The sequence below is a fragment of the Mobula birostris genome, chromosome 1 (genome assembly GCF_030028105.1).
Source record: "Mobula birostris isolate sMobBir1 chromosome 1, sMobBir1.hap1, whole genome shotgun sequence".
Taxonomy (NCBI): Eukaryota; Metazoa; Chordata; class Chondrichthyes; order Myliobatiformes; family Myliobatidae; genus Mobula; species Mobula birostris.
Genome location: NC_092370.1, coordinates 217217397 through 217233308, shown reverse-complemented (window position 1 = coordinate 217233308; position 15912 = coordinate 217217397). Strand labels below are relative to the sequence as shown.

General features: G+C 40.8%; 1 protein-coding gene across 2 annotated transcripts in view; it reads right to left on the bottom strand.

Moving 5' to 3' along the window:
• slc38a6 (solute carrier family 38 member 6) overlaps positions 1-15900 on the bottom strand; it is a 53131-nt gene extending 37231 nt beyond the window's left edge. For both annotated transcript variants that reach the window (XM_072271386.1, XM_072271395.1), the window contains exons 1-5: positions 15779-15900; positions 6744-6874; positions 4277-4350; positions 3974-4026; positions 3207-3246 (exon numbers count right to left, since the gene is read on the bottom strand). In XM_072271386.1, the coding sequence (XP_072127487.1) occupies positions 3207-3246; positions 3974-4026; positions 4277-4350; positions 6744-6874; positions 15779-15838 (358 nt within the window). In that variant the 5' untranslated portion in view covers positions 15839-15900. The remainder of the gene's footprint in view (positions 1-3206; positions 3247-3973; positions 4027-4276; positions 4351-6743; positions 6875-15778) is intronic.
• Positions 15901-15912: the final 12 nt, after the last annotated feature.

Sequence of the window (15912 nt, the reverse complement as noted above, 5' to 3'; positions counted from 1 at the left end):
TGTCAATCTATAAATTGCTTTGCTTTAACACAAAATATTAATATTTGATTTGGAAAATTATGTTTGCCTCAAAAATCAGCTGGTGATCTATGGTACATATCAAATACTAGGACACCCTGGAGACCTCATTTACTGTCAAATTTAAACTTCTTGCAAGTTGCACTTCCATTGATGAAAAATAGAAATGAATATGTCATGACAGAAGTGAGTAGATTTAAATACCTAACAGTCCTACACAAGGACGGAATGTGTAGGGTATTTATCATTTTAAAATAAATTTCAGTAACATTATATTTTGTCTGCAATATTGTTCAGATAATTTTCTAGTGATCAAGTACAGAAATTTAATTATTGTTAAAAATAGACAGACACATTCATACATATATCATCTATAATGTTCTAAATTTTCAAACAAAATATTCTGCAGCTCTACCAGGAATTTTCCATTGTCACTTTAATTTGCAAAATGTCTTCTACCAATAAAAGAAAATTTCTAACATCAGTACAAATCATGTGGCACAAATTGAAATTAAAAACCAAATGCTGCTGAATCTAATAGTTTCAACCAGTTAATCCTGATGCTTTAGGTTAACCTCCAATTATAAATTGCAGCTGGATTTGAACCACTCTATTTTCATGTATAGCTTTAAATTCAGCAAGGCACCAAATGAATACAAAAAACAGTGCTTTTTTGTTTTCAATATGCCCAAGACTTTTACCAGTTTCTGCTAGAATTTTCAAGGATAGATAACAATTAAACTGGCATCTATTTGATTTGGGAACAATAAAATACCAGAAGCTAATGAATCTGAACTATCATCCAGAGTCCTCAATCCTGGGAGGCCAATTCCTTTATTCTACTTACAGCACTTTCTGCAGCAGCACATATAAAAAGCTCTCGCCATTTCGGTCTCTCAACACATCTGATTCTGGGTAACCAAGGAAACTGACAAAATATTACTACAATTACATTGACTACAACTTATTTGGTGGAAGTTACACAAGCTACACATAGCAAAGTTATGAATTGACAGGGTTGTTTGATCAAGCTGAAGGATCAGCCAATTATAAAGTTAAAATCTCCATAAAAAACAAAAATAAGCACTTGAAGTCTTCATAATAATGAAAATTTGTAGTTCCATATATAATTTATGTTCAATTCTTGAGAAAGGACACGACAATGTTTTTGATAGAAAAACTGATTTTATGCATTATTACCTTTACAATAGCCTCGATGGTTGTTATAGCATTGGACACAGGAGATTTAAACAAAAAGGCAAATCTGGGTCACAGTTTTATACTATGAAAGGTTACAAAATAGGTTATCTTAATTGGTCTAGTGCCAATCAATCAATTATAAACTTTAACGGGAGTACAAAATCTTCCTCGGTGATGCATATTGACGCTAGTACTTTCTTAAACTTTCATTGACCCTGCATGAGGAATCAAGTAATTTACGTGCATTCTGCGAGCTAATTCAGATGTAATATGTTTAATAATACTTCAATTAAAACTTTGAATAGAACTATTTATAAAAATCTGGTCTATTGATTTAAATTTTAAAAATTCAACATAATTTTGACAACTATAAAATTGATTTTCCATGTGATTTACTCGAATTCTTTTTTTAAAAAAAAGACAGTACAAAACCACTAAATGCACAAGGCTTTGAAAGATGATACATCACTGGACATTTTATAAAATTCAGACTCTGATGCCAATTAGTGAAGGAAAATGCTAGAATCCATTATTAAGAAAAATTTTGGAAAATCATGTCAAGGAGAGTGAAAGTGACTTTGTGAGAGCAAAATTAGGTTTGCTAGAGTTCTTTGAGGATGTAACAAATGGGGTGACTAAAGGGGAACCAGCAGCCATTCAATCAAATGCGACATAAAAGGGTAAGACACGAACGTAGAGAGTTGAAGGCAATATCAAGGCATAGATGGGAAAATGGCTAGTGGAAGACAAGGAAATGGCATAAACGTATGATTTTCAGATTGGCAAGCAGTGAGGTGCCACAGGCATCAATGCTGGGGCCTTAACTTATTATAATTTATGTTAATGACTTGGAGGAAGAGACTAGATGTAGTCAAATTTGTGAGTGATACAAAGTCAGGCAGGTTAGCAAATTGTAAAGAGTCTTCAAAAAGAACTTGCAAAAGGGACAGTGATGGTTTAAGTGAGCAAGAATTGATTAAGAGAATATATAGTGAAAATGTGACATTATCCACCTTCAATTAAAAAAAACAAATTATTAATTAAATTATAGGAGACAATACAATCTGGGATTCCTAACAAATTAAACAAAAAATTGGCAGGGTAGCCAGTGGAACATTAGCATTCATCACAAGGGCTATGAAGCTTTGATGCAATTTTAAGGCCACTGTTAAGTCCACACTGAGTACAGCACTGGCCTCCATATTTAAAAAAGGATATATCTGCATTGGAGGCATTCAAAGATTTACTAGGCTGATGCATGAGATGAAGGTTGGGCAGATTAAGATTATACCCATTGCAGTTTAGAGGAATGAAGACTGATTTCATTGACCCTTATAAAGTTCTCCCAGAGACTGACGGGGCAGATGTGGGGAGAGTGTTTCCCCTATTTGGTGAATAGAACTGGGCTCAGAATCTCAGAATAAGCATAGGCCAATTAAGACAGAGATGAGGATTTTTTTCACTCAGACATTGACAAAACAGAATTTCAAAACTGAGAATTGTCTAGCTATTGCCACATTCCCTCATTTCTTTATAGTTCAAAAACCATCTCTATTTTGAACATGCTCATTAACTGAACCTTCACAACCCTCTGGAAATCCATTCCAAATGACCAATCTATATATTGAAACTACAATTCTAACTCTAAACAACCAACCCTAGAAAAGGTTTTACAGTATAGATGCTAAAACCTTTATATTTTAAATGAAATTATTTTTCATCATTCTCAGTACTGACTATGGGTGTATTCCAATCAATTGGTCCTTACGTGATAACTTTTCATGCAGTAATCAAATATATCTTTTCTGCAACACCTCCAAGTGACATTTTTCCTGGGTAAGGATGTCAACATTATACATTGACACAAACTATTTTTAAAAAATGGAATAATCCCCTTGCAACTTTGTCATTGTTTGAATTTTAGGATGGAAATCCAGTTAGACAACGTGTTTTGGTCAAGAAGTTTCTTTCTAGAAAGAAAAGATTACCTCCGATGTTCTGTATCAATATTGCAACAGCAACCAAAACCTGAAGAAAACAGAACAAACCTCAGTTTGTATCTAACTGATGTCCTGAATAACAAATACAACCAATTAGTCATGTCGAGAAGAATATTTTGTGTTTTTTTTTTGCACAGTAAAATCTCAAAAGCAACTGAGGTATCTATTAAGCTCTAACATCGATGCAGGAAAGATTATTGCCCAGAATGCTTTGGAATTCCCCAAGGGCATCTCAATCTAATGCTACATCTAAAAGATTTTTCCAACAACAAAGAAATCCTTAAGTGCTATAATGAAATATCAACCCAGATTATGAGCTCAAGTTCTGCAAATGAGTTTAAGATCGTAACTTTCGAATCAGAGGCATGAACACTGAGTGTTTAGTGATCATTATATCATGCAGGAATGTAATAGTCTATCTGCAGTGTGAAGGTACCCAACATTGCTGATTATTCTGGATCTACAGTTTTAATTCCTTTCCCCACGGCAAATAAAGCATCACCCTAAGCAAGCAAATATTTTATTACTTGAAGCAATTCTTAACTTTAAATTTTGTACACAGGGTGATTGTGTGGACGTGTTGACAGACTGGTCGACATAAAAGAAATGAGCAAAGAAAAATAGCTTGCTTTCAATGAATGAGATTATTTACAGTGCTCTGCTGATATGCATGGCTTATTACCAGGGAAAGATAACAAGGGCTTGTCAGTGAATGTAATAAACCAGGATGAAGCACAACAAATATCTTTTATTACCTTTCCAGTTGTTTTAAAGGCCTGAAACCCCAGGTCTTCATAGGATGTTAGCGCTATAAATATACAAAGCAGATATAGTTAACAGAACTGGGCTTATTGTTTACTGTGTAGCTTCAAGATTTCATGAATGTAATTCAACACTTTTTATTTAAAATAGCAGCTCCATAAATACCTAATTAAATGGAATAGTGAGTATTATTAATACAATAACTATGTCATTAGATAATTCAAACTGAACTCTAAATTAAACACTTCTGAGACAACTTCCACAGGGAGGGTAGAAGAGCTTGGTCCTGCACTCACCAGTCTGTTGACATAACTCCAGCAGCAGATGAACTGAGTACGCAGCCAAGAAAGCAACTATCAGCAAGAGAATGCTGCAAATACAAAACATTAAGTACACAGTTACTGACAAAAATGAAACCTGTGCACTTTACCTGAAATAAACACAACTGTCATAGTTGACATACAATGAACCCCTAAATTTTCTGTGGTTACACAGATATAGCACCAAAAGGATCCAGACTGAATATCATTCTTGATTTATAATCCAATATAAAAAAAAATGGAGTAGAATACTTAACCATTCAGCGTTCCAATAATTGGGCTGATTTCTGTCTAGACACATACAATTGCAATCAGGCTTTTATGGTTCATTTGTTAACATTCTCACTCCTATCAGTTCAATTGTAACTTCCATTCTTTACAGTTTAAAAATATGGTAGTAACTGACTCCCATGTAATGATAAAATGTTGTACAGTTTGGAGACAAATTTAAAACAAAGGTCCAATCAGCTTGATCAGGTGTGCAAAGATCTTACCACCCCTCTCAAAGAGCACCAACTCTCTTTCCAATATTTACCCCTCAGCAACACCGCAGCTTTTGGGAACTTGGTGCATTCACTGACACCCACATACAATCCCAGGTAAAATGTGACAGCAAAATAAAATTTAAAATATTATACATTATTCTGCCTACAATTCCTCAAATTCAACCTTGCAACAATGTTTGTTGTTGTATAGCAATTTCAACTTTCATGTTGGTTGTTTAAAAAAAGCAGAAGTTCCAGAGATACAAATGTCAAAATGCCTCTTTTGATTGAATGTTAGCAACATTTACATATTTCTCATTTGTTGTGCCACATATTCATGGGGGAAAATGAAAAATGTATTCACTGGTACCTCACATAGTGCTCAGGGTACCTTCCCAGGAACAAGGGCACTAGCACTAGTGGTATCAATGGAAAACAGGGCCATTATGACGGTATATATGTGATGGCGTAATGCCTCAGAGTCTCAGAGACCTGGATTCAATCCTGACTTCCAGTGCCATCCAGGTTTTTTCCCCTTGTGATAGTGCAAATGTCCTCTGGATACTCCAGTTTCCTTGTACATTTCAGAAATGTGCAAGCTGGTAGGCTGATTTGTAAACTGGCCTTAGTACGTAGGTGAATGGTGAAGTCTGGGGGACCTGATGAGAATATGGGGAGAATAAAACCCATTTTATTAGTGCAAATAGGATACTTCATTATTGAACAAACTTGGTAGGATGAAGGCAAACAACAGGAATTCTGCAGATGCTGGAAATTCAAGCAACACACATCAAAGTTGCTGGTGAACACAGCAGGCCAGGCAGCATCTGTAGGAAGAGGTGCAGTCGACGTTTCAGGCCGAGACCCTTCGTCAGTCCTGACGAAGGGTCTCGGCCTGAAACGTCGACTGCACCTCTTCCTACAGATGCTGCCTGGCCTGCTGCATTCACCAGCAACTTTGATGTGTGTTGCTGGTAGGATGAAGGATTTTGTTTCCCTCCTGTATATCTCTATGGACAGTGGCTTAAACCCTGGCCCTCCTCAAACTCTGTGCTGTAATCCTTGCTAAGTGTTCAGTACTCTTCTGGTACTCACACAGCAATAAGACAGTTGAATAACCACAAGGCTCAGTATGGAATACGTCACACTTCCTTATCATTGATCTTGCTGTCATGGGGAATTCTTCCTGCTGGAGAGAAAGCCACGCAGTCAAAGATGGAGACAAAGGCTTCCATCACATCCAAGAGGATGAGATGAAGATAACACAGGGTTCAGGCCATCTGCCAGCATAACAACTACCAGTCAGTCCTCTGCAATGCTCCGGATTCATGATGCCAGTCAGGACCCCAAGCCCCATATTTCCGTGTTCAGTAGTCACACTGTTCAACCCAACACCAGTCCTCACGAGCAGCTTCTGCACACTGTCTCAGTGGTTCACTCCGTACCACGTGGCAACAAGATCACCACTTAATACTGCAGGAATGCCAGCGAAGGACAGGAGTTCACACCAGGTTTCCCCCAAGCATAGCAGGGCACAACTCAAACACATCTTTTCTGGGCTGTGAATGCTTAGCCTCCAAAACCAAGTGCACTTCTACAAATCAGTGCTGTGTAGGTCAAGCTAGACGGAGTATTGACGTAAATGCAAATGAAGAAATATTCCACACACTTTCAGCTTAGTCCTAGGTAACTAGAGGCACTTTTGAGTGGTTAGCTTTCTGGGGCTCTGTCAACTTTATTAGCACCTTGACTAATAATTGTCAATTATTACATCATGTTGAATTCCAGCAGCTACTATGTTATTACAACTGTTCTAGTGTTTTTACTTATGACTCTTACAATTTTATTACGACCTTTAGAAACACCTAATACTCAGATTCTCATGTTCAATTAAAAACAATTAATTCAGATCAGCCAGCAAATGAAATCACACTCAACGATAGTTTTTGCTTTCTTACCAGAAACCAATAATACCCGTATTAGCCATTGCAAAAGCCAAACCCAGGATGCCACTTCCCATGATTGCATGTGTTACGTTAAACACAGAGGATGCAAATGAAGCTACTGTAGATTCCTGACGTAGCGGTACCTGTCAAAATAAAGTTACAATACAATGGATTTAAAAGTACAGTTTCAGAAAAGTGTCCATATCAGGAGAAATAGCCCCACACTAGAATCTAGTTATGCCATTTAGTCAAGGTAATTGCAGTCCCATTGTATCTGGTACACCCCAGCTTACGTATGCCCAGCTGAAGGACACCCTGTATACATTAGCAAGCATTTGGGAGGCCAGAGGAATGAATGCAGATGGAGTTACTGGCTGCTTTGGAGCTGCAGGCACCTTCTGCCAGGCAGGAATTTCTACTTATTTCTCTCTCCACTCTGCCCACCAAGAGGCAACAACCACAACTTCAGATTTTATCTGAGCTCAGCCTAGCCATTTTTAACCTTTTAGTTCAGCTGTTCTGCACCCACTGTTTCCTCACAGGCCACTTTATCCAAAAGATTACCTCTAATCATCAATTAATTAGTCAATGCTCTGTGTGAAGTTTCATCAGAGCCCTTCAGGAAAAGGAGACAGTGGATCCGGTGGGTCGTTCACTGAACAGAATGCACATGTTATTTGGCAGAACCCCTGAACACCAAAAGTTCGAAACTTTCTATGACACCCAGCACCAAGTGGGGAGCTTGAGGTTTTGGTGCAGAAGCTATGTTGAGGAGAGACAGAGGCTCCAGGTAGAATTCCCCCCCCGCCCCCAGGTAACTTTCTTTCTTTCCTTATTTATTGCACAGTTAGAGCAGTAGGAATGCTAGGCAGGATAGTGGAATGCAGGAAGGTAGGAAGATCTCCAGTGTCCCTGACGAGTAACCTGCAAGAAGTACATCCAGCTGCAGCTTCTTACAGAACGCGCTGGGGAACTGGAGCTGGACAAACTCCAGATTATTTTGGAGACTGAGGGGTTGATTGAAAGGCACTCATATAACTGGCTGACCATCAGGAAGGGGAAGGGGATAAGCAGACAGAATAGGGTACTATTGTGGACGTTTCTCTCAATAAAAAGTATGCCGCTTTATACGAGGGGTAATTGACCTCCAGAAAGTGGTCCACAGCAGGGATGATTGATAAGTTTGTGGCCTAAGGTAGAAGATGAGTTATTAACTTCAAATTTTCTGCATTTTCACTCAGAGTTGAACTGCATATGCATGTAACAAGAGCTGTATAACTCATCTCCTTCTACCTTAGGCCACGAACTTATCAATCACCCCTCGTATACTACTGGGGGGAGGGGATGGCTTAGCAGAGGAAAGCCGCAGTGGTCAGATCTCTGGCACTGAGTCTGGTTCTGTAGCTCAGACGAGAAAGAAAGAGAAGAGGTGATCTGCAGTAATCACAGTGATTCATTGGTTAGAGAAACAGACAAGAGGTTCTGTGGGCAAGAACGAGGTTCCGAGATGGTTTATTGCCTCGCAGGTACCAGAGTCAATCACATCTCAGATTGAGTATGTGGCATTCTTAATTGGGTGGGTGTGCAGTCTTAGGTTGTGGTCCACATTGGTACCAATGACATTTGTAGGAAAGGTGACAAGATCCTGCAAAGTAAGCTTAGGGAGTTACGTACTAAATTAAGGGGAAGGACCTCCAGGGTTGTGATCTTGGGATTGCTACCCATGCCAGGTGGGGTTTAATCTAGTTTTGCAGGAGGTTGGGAACCAGAGTGCCAGAACAGTTAGCGGAGAGGTTGTGGAGGCAGATATTGGTAAGACCTCAGACAAAGTTAAGGAATCAAAAGGTCGAGCATGGTGTGACTAGTGACCTGGGCTGTCTATATTTAAATGCAAGAAATATTGTTGGAAAGGCGGATAATAGTGCTGAAGATGAGGGTTGCTGGTTTACAAACAGAGGCAATGTGTAGTGAGGAGAGGCTGTTTATAGGGCAAAATTGCAGTCAACAGGATGAGTTGCAATGTAAAAGGCAAACAAAATCAAAAAGGGTGAAAACAGGACAGAAGGTGTTATATTTGAATGTCCACAGTATACAGAATAAGGTAGATGAACTTGTAGCACAATTACAGACTGGCTGGTATGATGTTGTAGGCATCACTGAATCATGGCTGAAAGAAGATTATAGCTGGGAACTTAATATCCAAGGATACACATTGAATCAAAAGGTCAGGCAGGAAGGCAGAGGAGGCGGTGTTGCTTTGTTGGTAAAAAATCATTAGAGAGGACATAGGGTTGGAAGGTGTTGAATCATTGTGGATAGAACTAAGGAACTGCAGGGGTTAAAAGACCCTACTGGGAGTTGTATACAGACCCCCAAACAGTAGTAAGGATGTGGCCTACAACTTACAATGGGAGATCGAAAATGCATGCCAAAAGGGCAATTTTCCAATAGTCATGGGGGATTTCAATATGCAGGTAGACTGGGAAAATCAGGTTGATGGTGCATTACAGGAGGGGGAATTTCTAGAGTGTCTGTGAGATGTCTTTTCAGAGCAGCTCGTGGTTGAGCCCACTAGAGGATTGGCTATTCTGGACTGACCCTTAAGGTCAAAGAACCCTACCTGATCGAATTCACCTTGAAATTTGAGAAGGAAAAGCTGAAGTCAGATGTAGTGGGAAGTTAGAGGATTGGGAAGCTTTTAAAGACCAGAGGGCAACTAAACAAAATCATTAAGAAGGTAAAGATGGAACACAAAAGTAAACTAGCCAATTATATTAAAGAGGATACCAAAATTTCTTCAGATACATAAAGTGTAAAGAGAGGCGAGACTGCTGGAATTGATGTTCAAGAGGTAGTAATGGGGGACAACGAAATGGCAGATGATCTGAATAAGTATTTTGCATCAGACTTCACTGTGGAAGTTCCAGGTATCAGAGGTAATTAAGTGTGTGAAGTTACCATAACTAGAGAGAAGGTTCTTGGGAAACTGAAAGGTCTAAAGGTACATAAGTCACCTGGCCCAGATGGTGTACACCCCAGAGTTCTGAAAGCAGTGGTTAAAGAGATCATGGAGGCATTAGTAATAGTCTTTCAAAAATCACTAGATTCTGAAATGATTCTGCAGAATAGCAAATATCACTCCATTCTTCAAGAAGGGAGAGAGGCAGAAGAAAGGAAACTGTAGACCAGTTAGTTTGACCTCAGTGGTTGGGAAGATATTGGAGTTAATTATTAAGGATGAGGTCTTAGGGTACTTGGAGGCACATGATAAAATAGGCCATAGTTAGTATGGCTTCAGGGGAAAATATTGCCTGAAAAATCTGTTGGAATTCTTTGAAGAAATAACAAGTTGTATAGTCAAAAGAGAATCAGTTGATGTTGTGCTGTAAAGACCTTTGACAAGTTGCCACATAAGTGACTGCTTAACAAGCTGCAAGCCCATGGTATTACAGGAAAGATTCTAGCATGAGTAAACCAGTAACTGATTTGCAGGAGCAAAAAGTGGGAATAAAGGGAGCCTCTTCTGGCTGACTGCCAGTGACGAGTGGTGCTCCACAGGGGTCTGTGTTAGGACCGATTCTTTTTAGTTTATATGTCAATTTGGATGATAGAATTGATGGCATTGTTGCAAAGTTTTCAGACGATATGAAGATAGGTGGAGGGGCAGGTAGTTTTGAGGAAGTAGAGAGGCTACAGAAGGACTTAGATTAGGAGAATGGACAAAGAAATAGCAGATGGAATACAGCGTCGGGAAGTGTATGGTCATGCACTTTGGTAGAAGAAATGAAAGGGTTGACTATTTTCTAAATGGAGAGCCAGTACAAAAAACCGAAGTACAAAGGGACAAACCGAAGTACAAAGGGACAAACCGAAGTACAAAGGGACTTATGAGTACTTGTGCAGGATTCTCTAAAGGTTAATTTGCAGGTTGAGTCTATGGAAGGCAAATACAATGTTAGCATTCATTTCAAGAGGACTAGAGTCTAAAAGCAAGGATATAATGCTGAGGCTTTATAAAGCACCGGTGAGGTCTCAGTTGGAATAGTGAGAGAAATTTTGGGCCTCTTATCTTAGAAAGGATGTGTTGAAACTAGAGGGTTCAAAGGATGTTCATGAAAGTGATTCCAGGATTGAATGCTTGCCATATAAAGAGCGTTTGATGGTTCTAGGCCTGTATTCATTAGAATGCAGAAGAATCAGGGATGACCACATTGAAACCTATCGAATGGTGAAAAGTCTTGACAGAGTGGATGTGGAAATAATGTTTCCTCTGGTGGGAGAGCCTAAGACCAAAGGACACAGCCTCAGAATAGAGTGGTGTCCTTTTAGTACAGAAATGAGGAGGAATTCCTTTAGCCAGAGATTGGTAAACCTGTGGAATTCTTTGCCACAGGCGGCTGGGGAGGCAAAGTCTTTATGTATATATAAGGCAGAGATTGATAGGTTCTTGATTGGTCAGAGCATGAAGGGATATGGGAAGAAGGCAGGAGAATGGAGCTGAGAAGAAAATTGGATCAGCCATGATGAAATTGCGGAGCAGTCCCGATGGGCCATATGGCCTACTGTGCTCCTATATCTCATGGTCTTATGGTCTATTACTCATCAGAGCGACTCATCACAAATACAAGCTGAATTGTTTGATCAGCAATTACTTGCCTGCTGCCAAGCACTGTCCTTTGAGACCGACTTCACGAACTTCCCTAAACTCAGTACATTGAGTCAAGGGCAGTTGAAAATATGCAGTTATTTATTTCATCAACATTCAATCTCATTGCATTCCAACATTTTTCTGTCTTCCAAGGACCCTAATTAGATTATTCCAAAAACTTTCATTCAATGAACTCATTCAAGGACATCATCAAGGAGCAATGCCTCAAAAAGGTGACATCTATCATTAAGGACTGCCATCACTGAGGTCCTGCCCTGTTCTCATTGCTACCATCAGGAAGGAGGTACAAGAGCCTGAATGCACACACTCAGCAGTTTAGAAACAGCTTCTTCCCCTCTGCCAACCGATTTCTGAATGGACATTGAACCCATGAACACTACCTCAATACTATTTTATTTTTGCACTAATTTAATTTAACTATTTAATATATACATTCTTACTGTAATTTATGGTTTGTTTCTCTTCTATTATTATGTATTGCATTATACTGCAGTCACAAAGACAACAAATTTCACAACATAAGCCAGTGATATTCACCTTTCCTGCTTATCACCTCCCTGCTTCCTCTCCCCCACCCCTTTATCTTTCCCCTGACTGGTTTTTCACCTGGAACTTTCCAGCCTTCTCCTTCCCACCCTCTTTATAGGGCCTCTGCCCCTTCCCTCTTCAGTCGTGACAAAGGGTTCCGGCCCAAAACATTGGCTGATCGTTTCCACTGATGCTGCCCGACCTGCTGAGTTCCTCCAGCACATTGTGAGTGTTGCTTTGACCCCAGCATCTGCAGAGTATTTTGTGTTTGCCCATGATAGTAAATCTGAATCTGATTATCTCACGCCACCGGCAAGCATTTTTAAAATAAATGATACAGCAAAATAAGCACTTATAAAAGCTCAGTCACTGACAGAATGAAGTAGTTATTTCCTTCAAAATTCCAATTTCTTTCAAAGTGGTGCTAGTAACTATAGAATGGAGTTAATCCCTTGTTCTTTCAAAAGTACTACATGGTCTTCCGTTTCCAACCAGAGATACAAACAGGTTAGTCCTCACATTAAGTCCAATTCTATTCACATTCTCTAGATCAAAGGTATAAACTATGTGAACTCATATTGGTCTAAGCTACATCTGTTTTTGTTTCAGTCCTATTCAGACCTTCTCCCTTTGTTTTTTTACCAACACATTCAATCAGAATCAGGTTTATTACTCCTGACACATCAGGAAATGTGCTGCTTTGCAGCAGTACAGTGCAAGGTATAGAAATTACTGTGAATTACAATCAATAGATAACGGAACAATGTAGAGTTCATGGACCATTTGGAAAATAGATGGTGGAAGGGAAGAAGCTGTTCCTGCAATGGTGAGTTTGAGTCTTCAAGTCCCTGTACCTCCTCCCTGATGGTAGTAATGAAAGCAGCATGACCCAGATGGTAAGGGTCCTTAATGATGAATGCTGCCTTCCTGATGCACCACCTTTTGAAGCTGTCCTCAATGGTGGGCGAATGGTGGAGCTAACTGAGTCTACAACCCTCTGCAGCCTCATTTAGTCCTCCGCACTGGAACCTCCATGTCACTTGGTACTGCAACCAGTCAGAGTGCTCACCATCTTTAGAAATTGGCAAGAGTCTTTGGTGACATAGCAAATCTCCTCAAGCCCTTAACAAAGTAGAGCCACTGGTGTGCCTTCTTCAGGATTGCATCAATATGTTGGGCACAGAGTAGACGCGCTGTGATATTGACACCCAGGAACTTGAAGTCACTCATCCTCTCTAGTGCTGACACAACAATAAAGAATGCTGTAGGCTCTCCTGACTTCCCTTTCCTAGTGTCGCTTCCTGCACTAATGCAGAACTTCAAAATATCATTTTTGCAGTCTGTTCCCAAGCTGCTCGTCTGTATATAACCTATTTCACGTGATCCTTTCCCTTCTGTATCTTTTAAAACACACAGACTCCTACGGTGATCTTATTTCTACTTCCTGACAGGCTGCCTCCTGTACAAGCTCTGCTCAGTTCTCCTAGCTTCCTGTATTGGCGCTGCTTCCTGCACGCATGCGGAGCTCGTTGACTTCACTAACTTTACCTCCAACTTTCACCCTGCCCTCAAGTTTACCTGGTCCATTTCCAACACCTCCCTCCCCTTTCTAGATCTTTCTGTCTCTATCTCTGCAGACAGCTTATCTACTGATGTCTACTATAAGCCTACTGACTCTCACAGCTATATGGACTATTCCTCTTCTCACCCTGTCTCTTGCAAAACTGCCATCCCCTTCTTGCAATTCCTCCGTCTCCACCGCATCGGCTCTCAGGATGAGACTTTTCATTCCAGGACAAGGGCGATGTCCTCCTTTTTTAAAGAAAGGGGCTTCCCTTCCTCCACTATCAACTCTGTTCTAAAACACATCTCTCCCATTTCACGCACATCTGCTCTCACTCCATCCTCCCGTCACCCCACCAGGAATAGGTTTCCCCTGGTCCTCACCTACCACCCCACCAGCCTCCGGGTCCAACATATTATTCTCCGTAACTTCCACCACTTCCAACGGGTTCCCACCACTAAGCACATCTTTCCCTTCCCCCCTCTCTCTGCTTTCTGCAGGGATCGCTCCCTACGCGGCTCCCTTGTCCATTCGTCCCCCCCATCCCTCCCCACTGATCAACCTCCTGGCACTTATCCTTGTAAGTGGAACAAGTGCTACACATGCCCTTACACTTCCTCACCACCATTCAGAGCCCCAGAAAGTCCTTCCAGGTGAGGCAACACTTCACCTGAGTCAGCTGGGGTGATATACTGCGTCCGGTGCTCCTGATGTGGCCTTCTATATATTGGCGAGACCCGACGCAGACTGGGAGATCATTTTGCTGAACACCTACGCTCTGTCTGCCAGTGAAAGCAGGATCTCCTAGTGGCCACACATTTTAATTCCACATCCCATTCCCATTCTGACATGTCTATCCACGGCCTCCTCTATTGTAAAGATGAAGCCACACTCAGGTTGGAGGAACAACACCTTATATTCCGTCTGGGTAGCCTCCAACCTGATGGCATGAGCATTGACTTCTCTAACTTCTGCTAATGCCCCACCTCCCCCTCGTACCCCATACGTTATTTATTTATATACACACATTCTTTCTCTCTCTCTCTCCTTTTTCTCCCTCTGTCCCTCTGACTATACCCCTTTCCCATCCTCTGGGTTCTTTCCCCCCCTCCCCCTTTTCCTTCTCCCTGGGCCTCCTGTCCCATAATCCTCTCATATCCCTTTTGCCAATCACCTGTCCAGCTCTTGGCTCCATCCCTCCCCCTCCTGTCTTCTCCTATCATTTTGGATCTCCCCCTCCCCCTCTCAAATCTCTTACTAGCTCTTCCTTCAGTTAGTCCTGACGAAGGGTCTCGGCCGAAACGTCGACTGTTCCTCTTCCTAGAGATGCTGCCTGGCCTGCTGTGTTCACCAGCAACTTTGATGTGTGTTGCTTGAATTTCCAGCATCTGCAGAATTCCTCATGTTTCCGTATGTAATTTCTAACATCATTTCTTTTCTTTTCCACTGGCATTTCCCTTATTCTCTTCAATACTGCTCAAAAACTCAACTTATTTCTCATTTTTTCCTAGTTCTGATGACAACTGACAGATCTGAAACATTGATTCACTATCTTTCCCAAGAGACGATGTCATTTCCAGCATTTCCACTTTATGCTCACAACACAGAGTTCTAGTTAAATGCCTAGGCTGAAGACACCTCCATTTGTGCAGTATTCCCTCAGTACTAAACTGAATTTTCAGTCTCAGTTTATTTTGCTGAAGATCTAGGATGTGAACTCACAATCTTCGGCTTCACAACAAAGTGCTACCAATTGAATCAGAACTGAAGATAGTCATAAATCCTACACCAGATGCAGCAAAACCCAAACAAAACACACAGCCTGTCACCCAACCACAACTTCATTTCTGAAATGCCTTAACCCAATCTCACAACTTCCACTGGTGAAAGAATACAAAATATCATCGGATCAGACAGCATCTACGGAGGGAGAAAATCTGAATTAATGCTGAGATTGAAGTCCTAGGATGAAAACTGGTCAGTGCTGATAAATTTGGAATGACTCAATGTGTCTTGGATGGGAAGAAAAAGACTTCACAGTTTTAAACTAACTCCAGCCCAGAGTTATCAAGGACAAAAACGTAATAAAGATCAAAATCTCAGATTAGTATGTGGTGACATATTCGTACTTCGATAATAATGAACTTCGACATATTTTCTCTAAAGTAACTATTTAGGTACAACATTGCTGTATTTTTAGAAGTGCTTAATCAGCCGTATTGCACTTAAATTAAGGGAGATACGGCACACCAGGACCACTTTGAGTTTCATATTAAACGCACTTACATCCTGTGGGATTAACTGCTCGTCCAAGCCACCATCACTGTCACAGCGCTCACTCCCCATTTCACCGGGAGGTTACCGGCGGCCAGGTCCGAGACCCCCGTCCCGCGGCGACCACGTGACCGAAAACCAGCCCG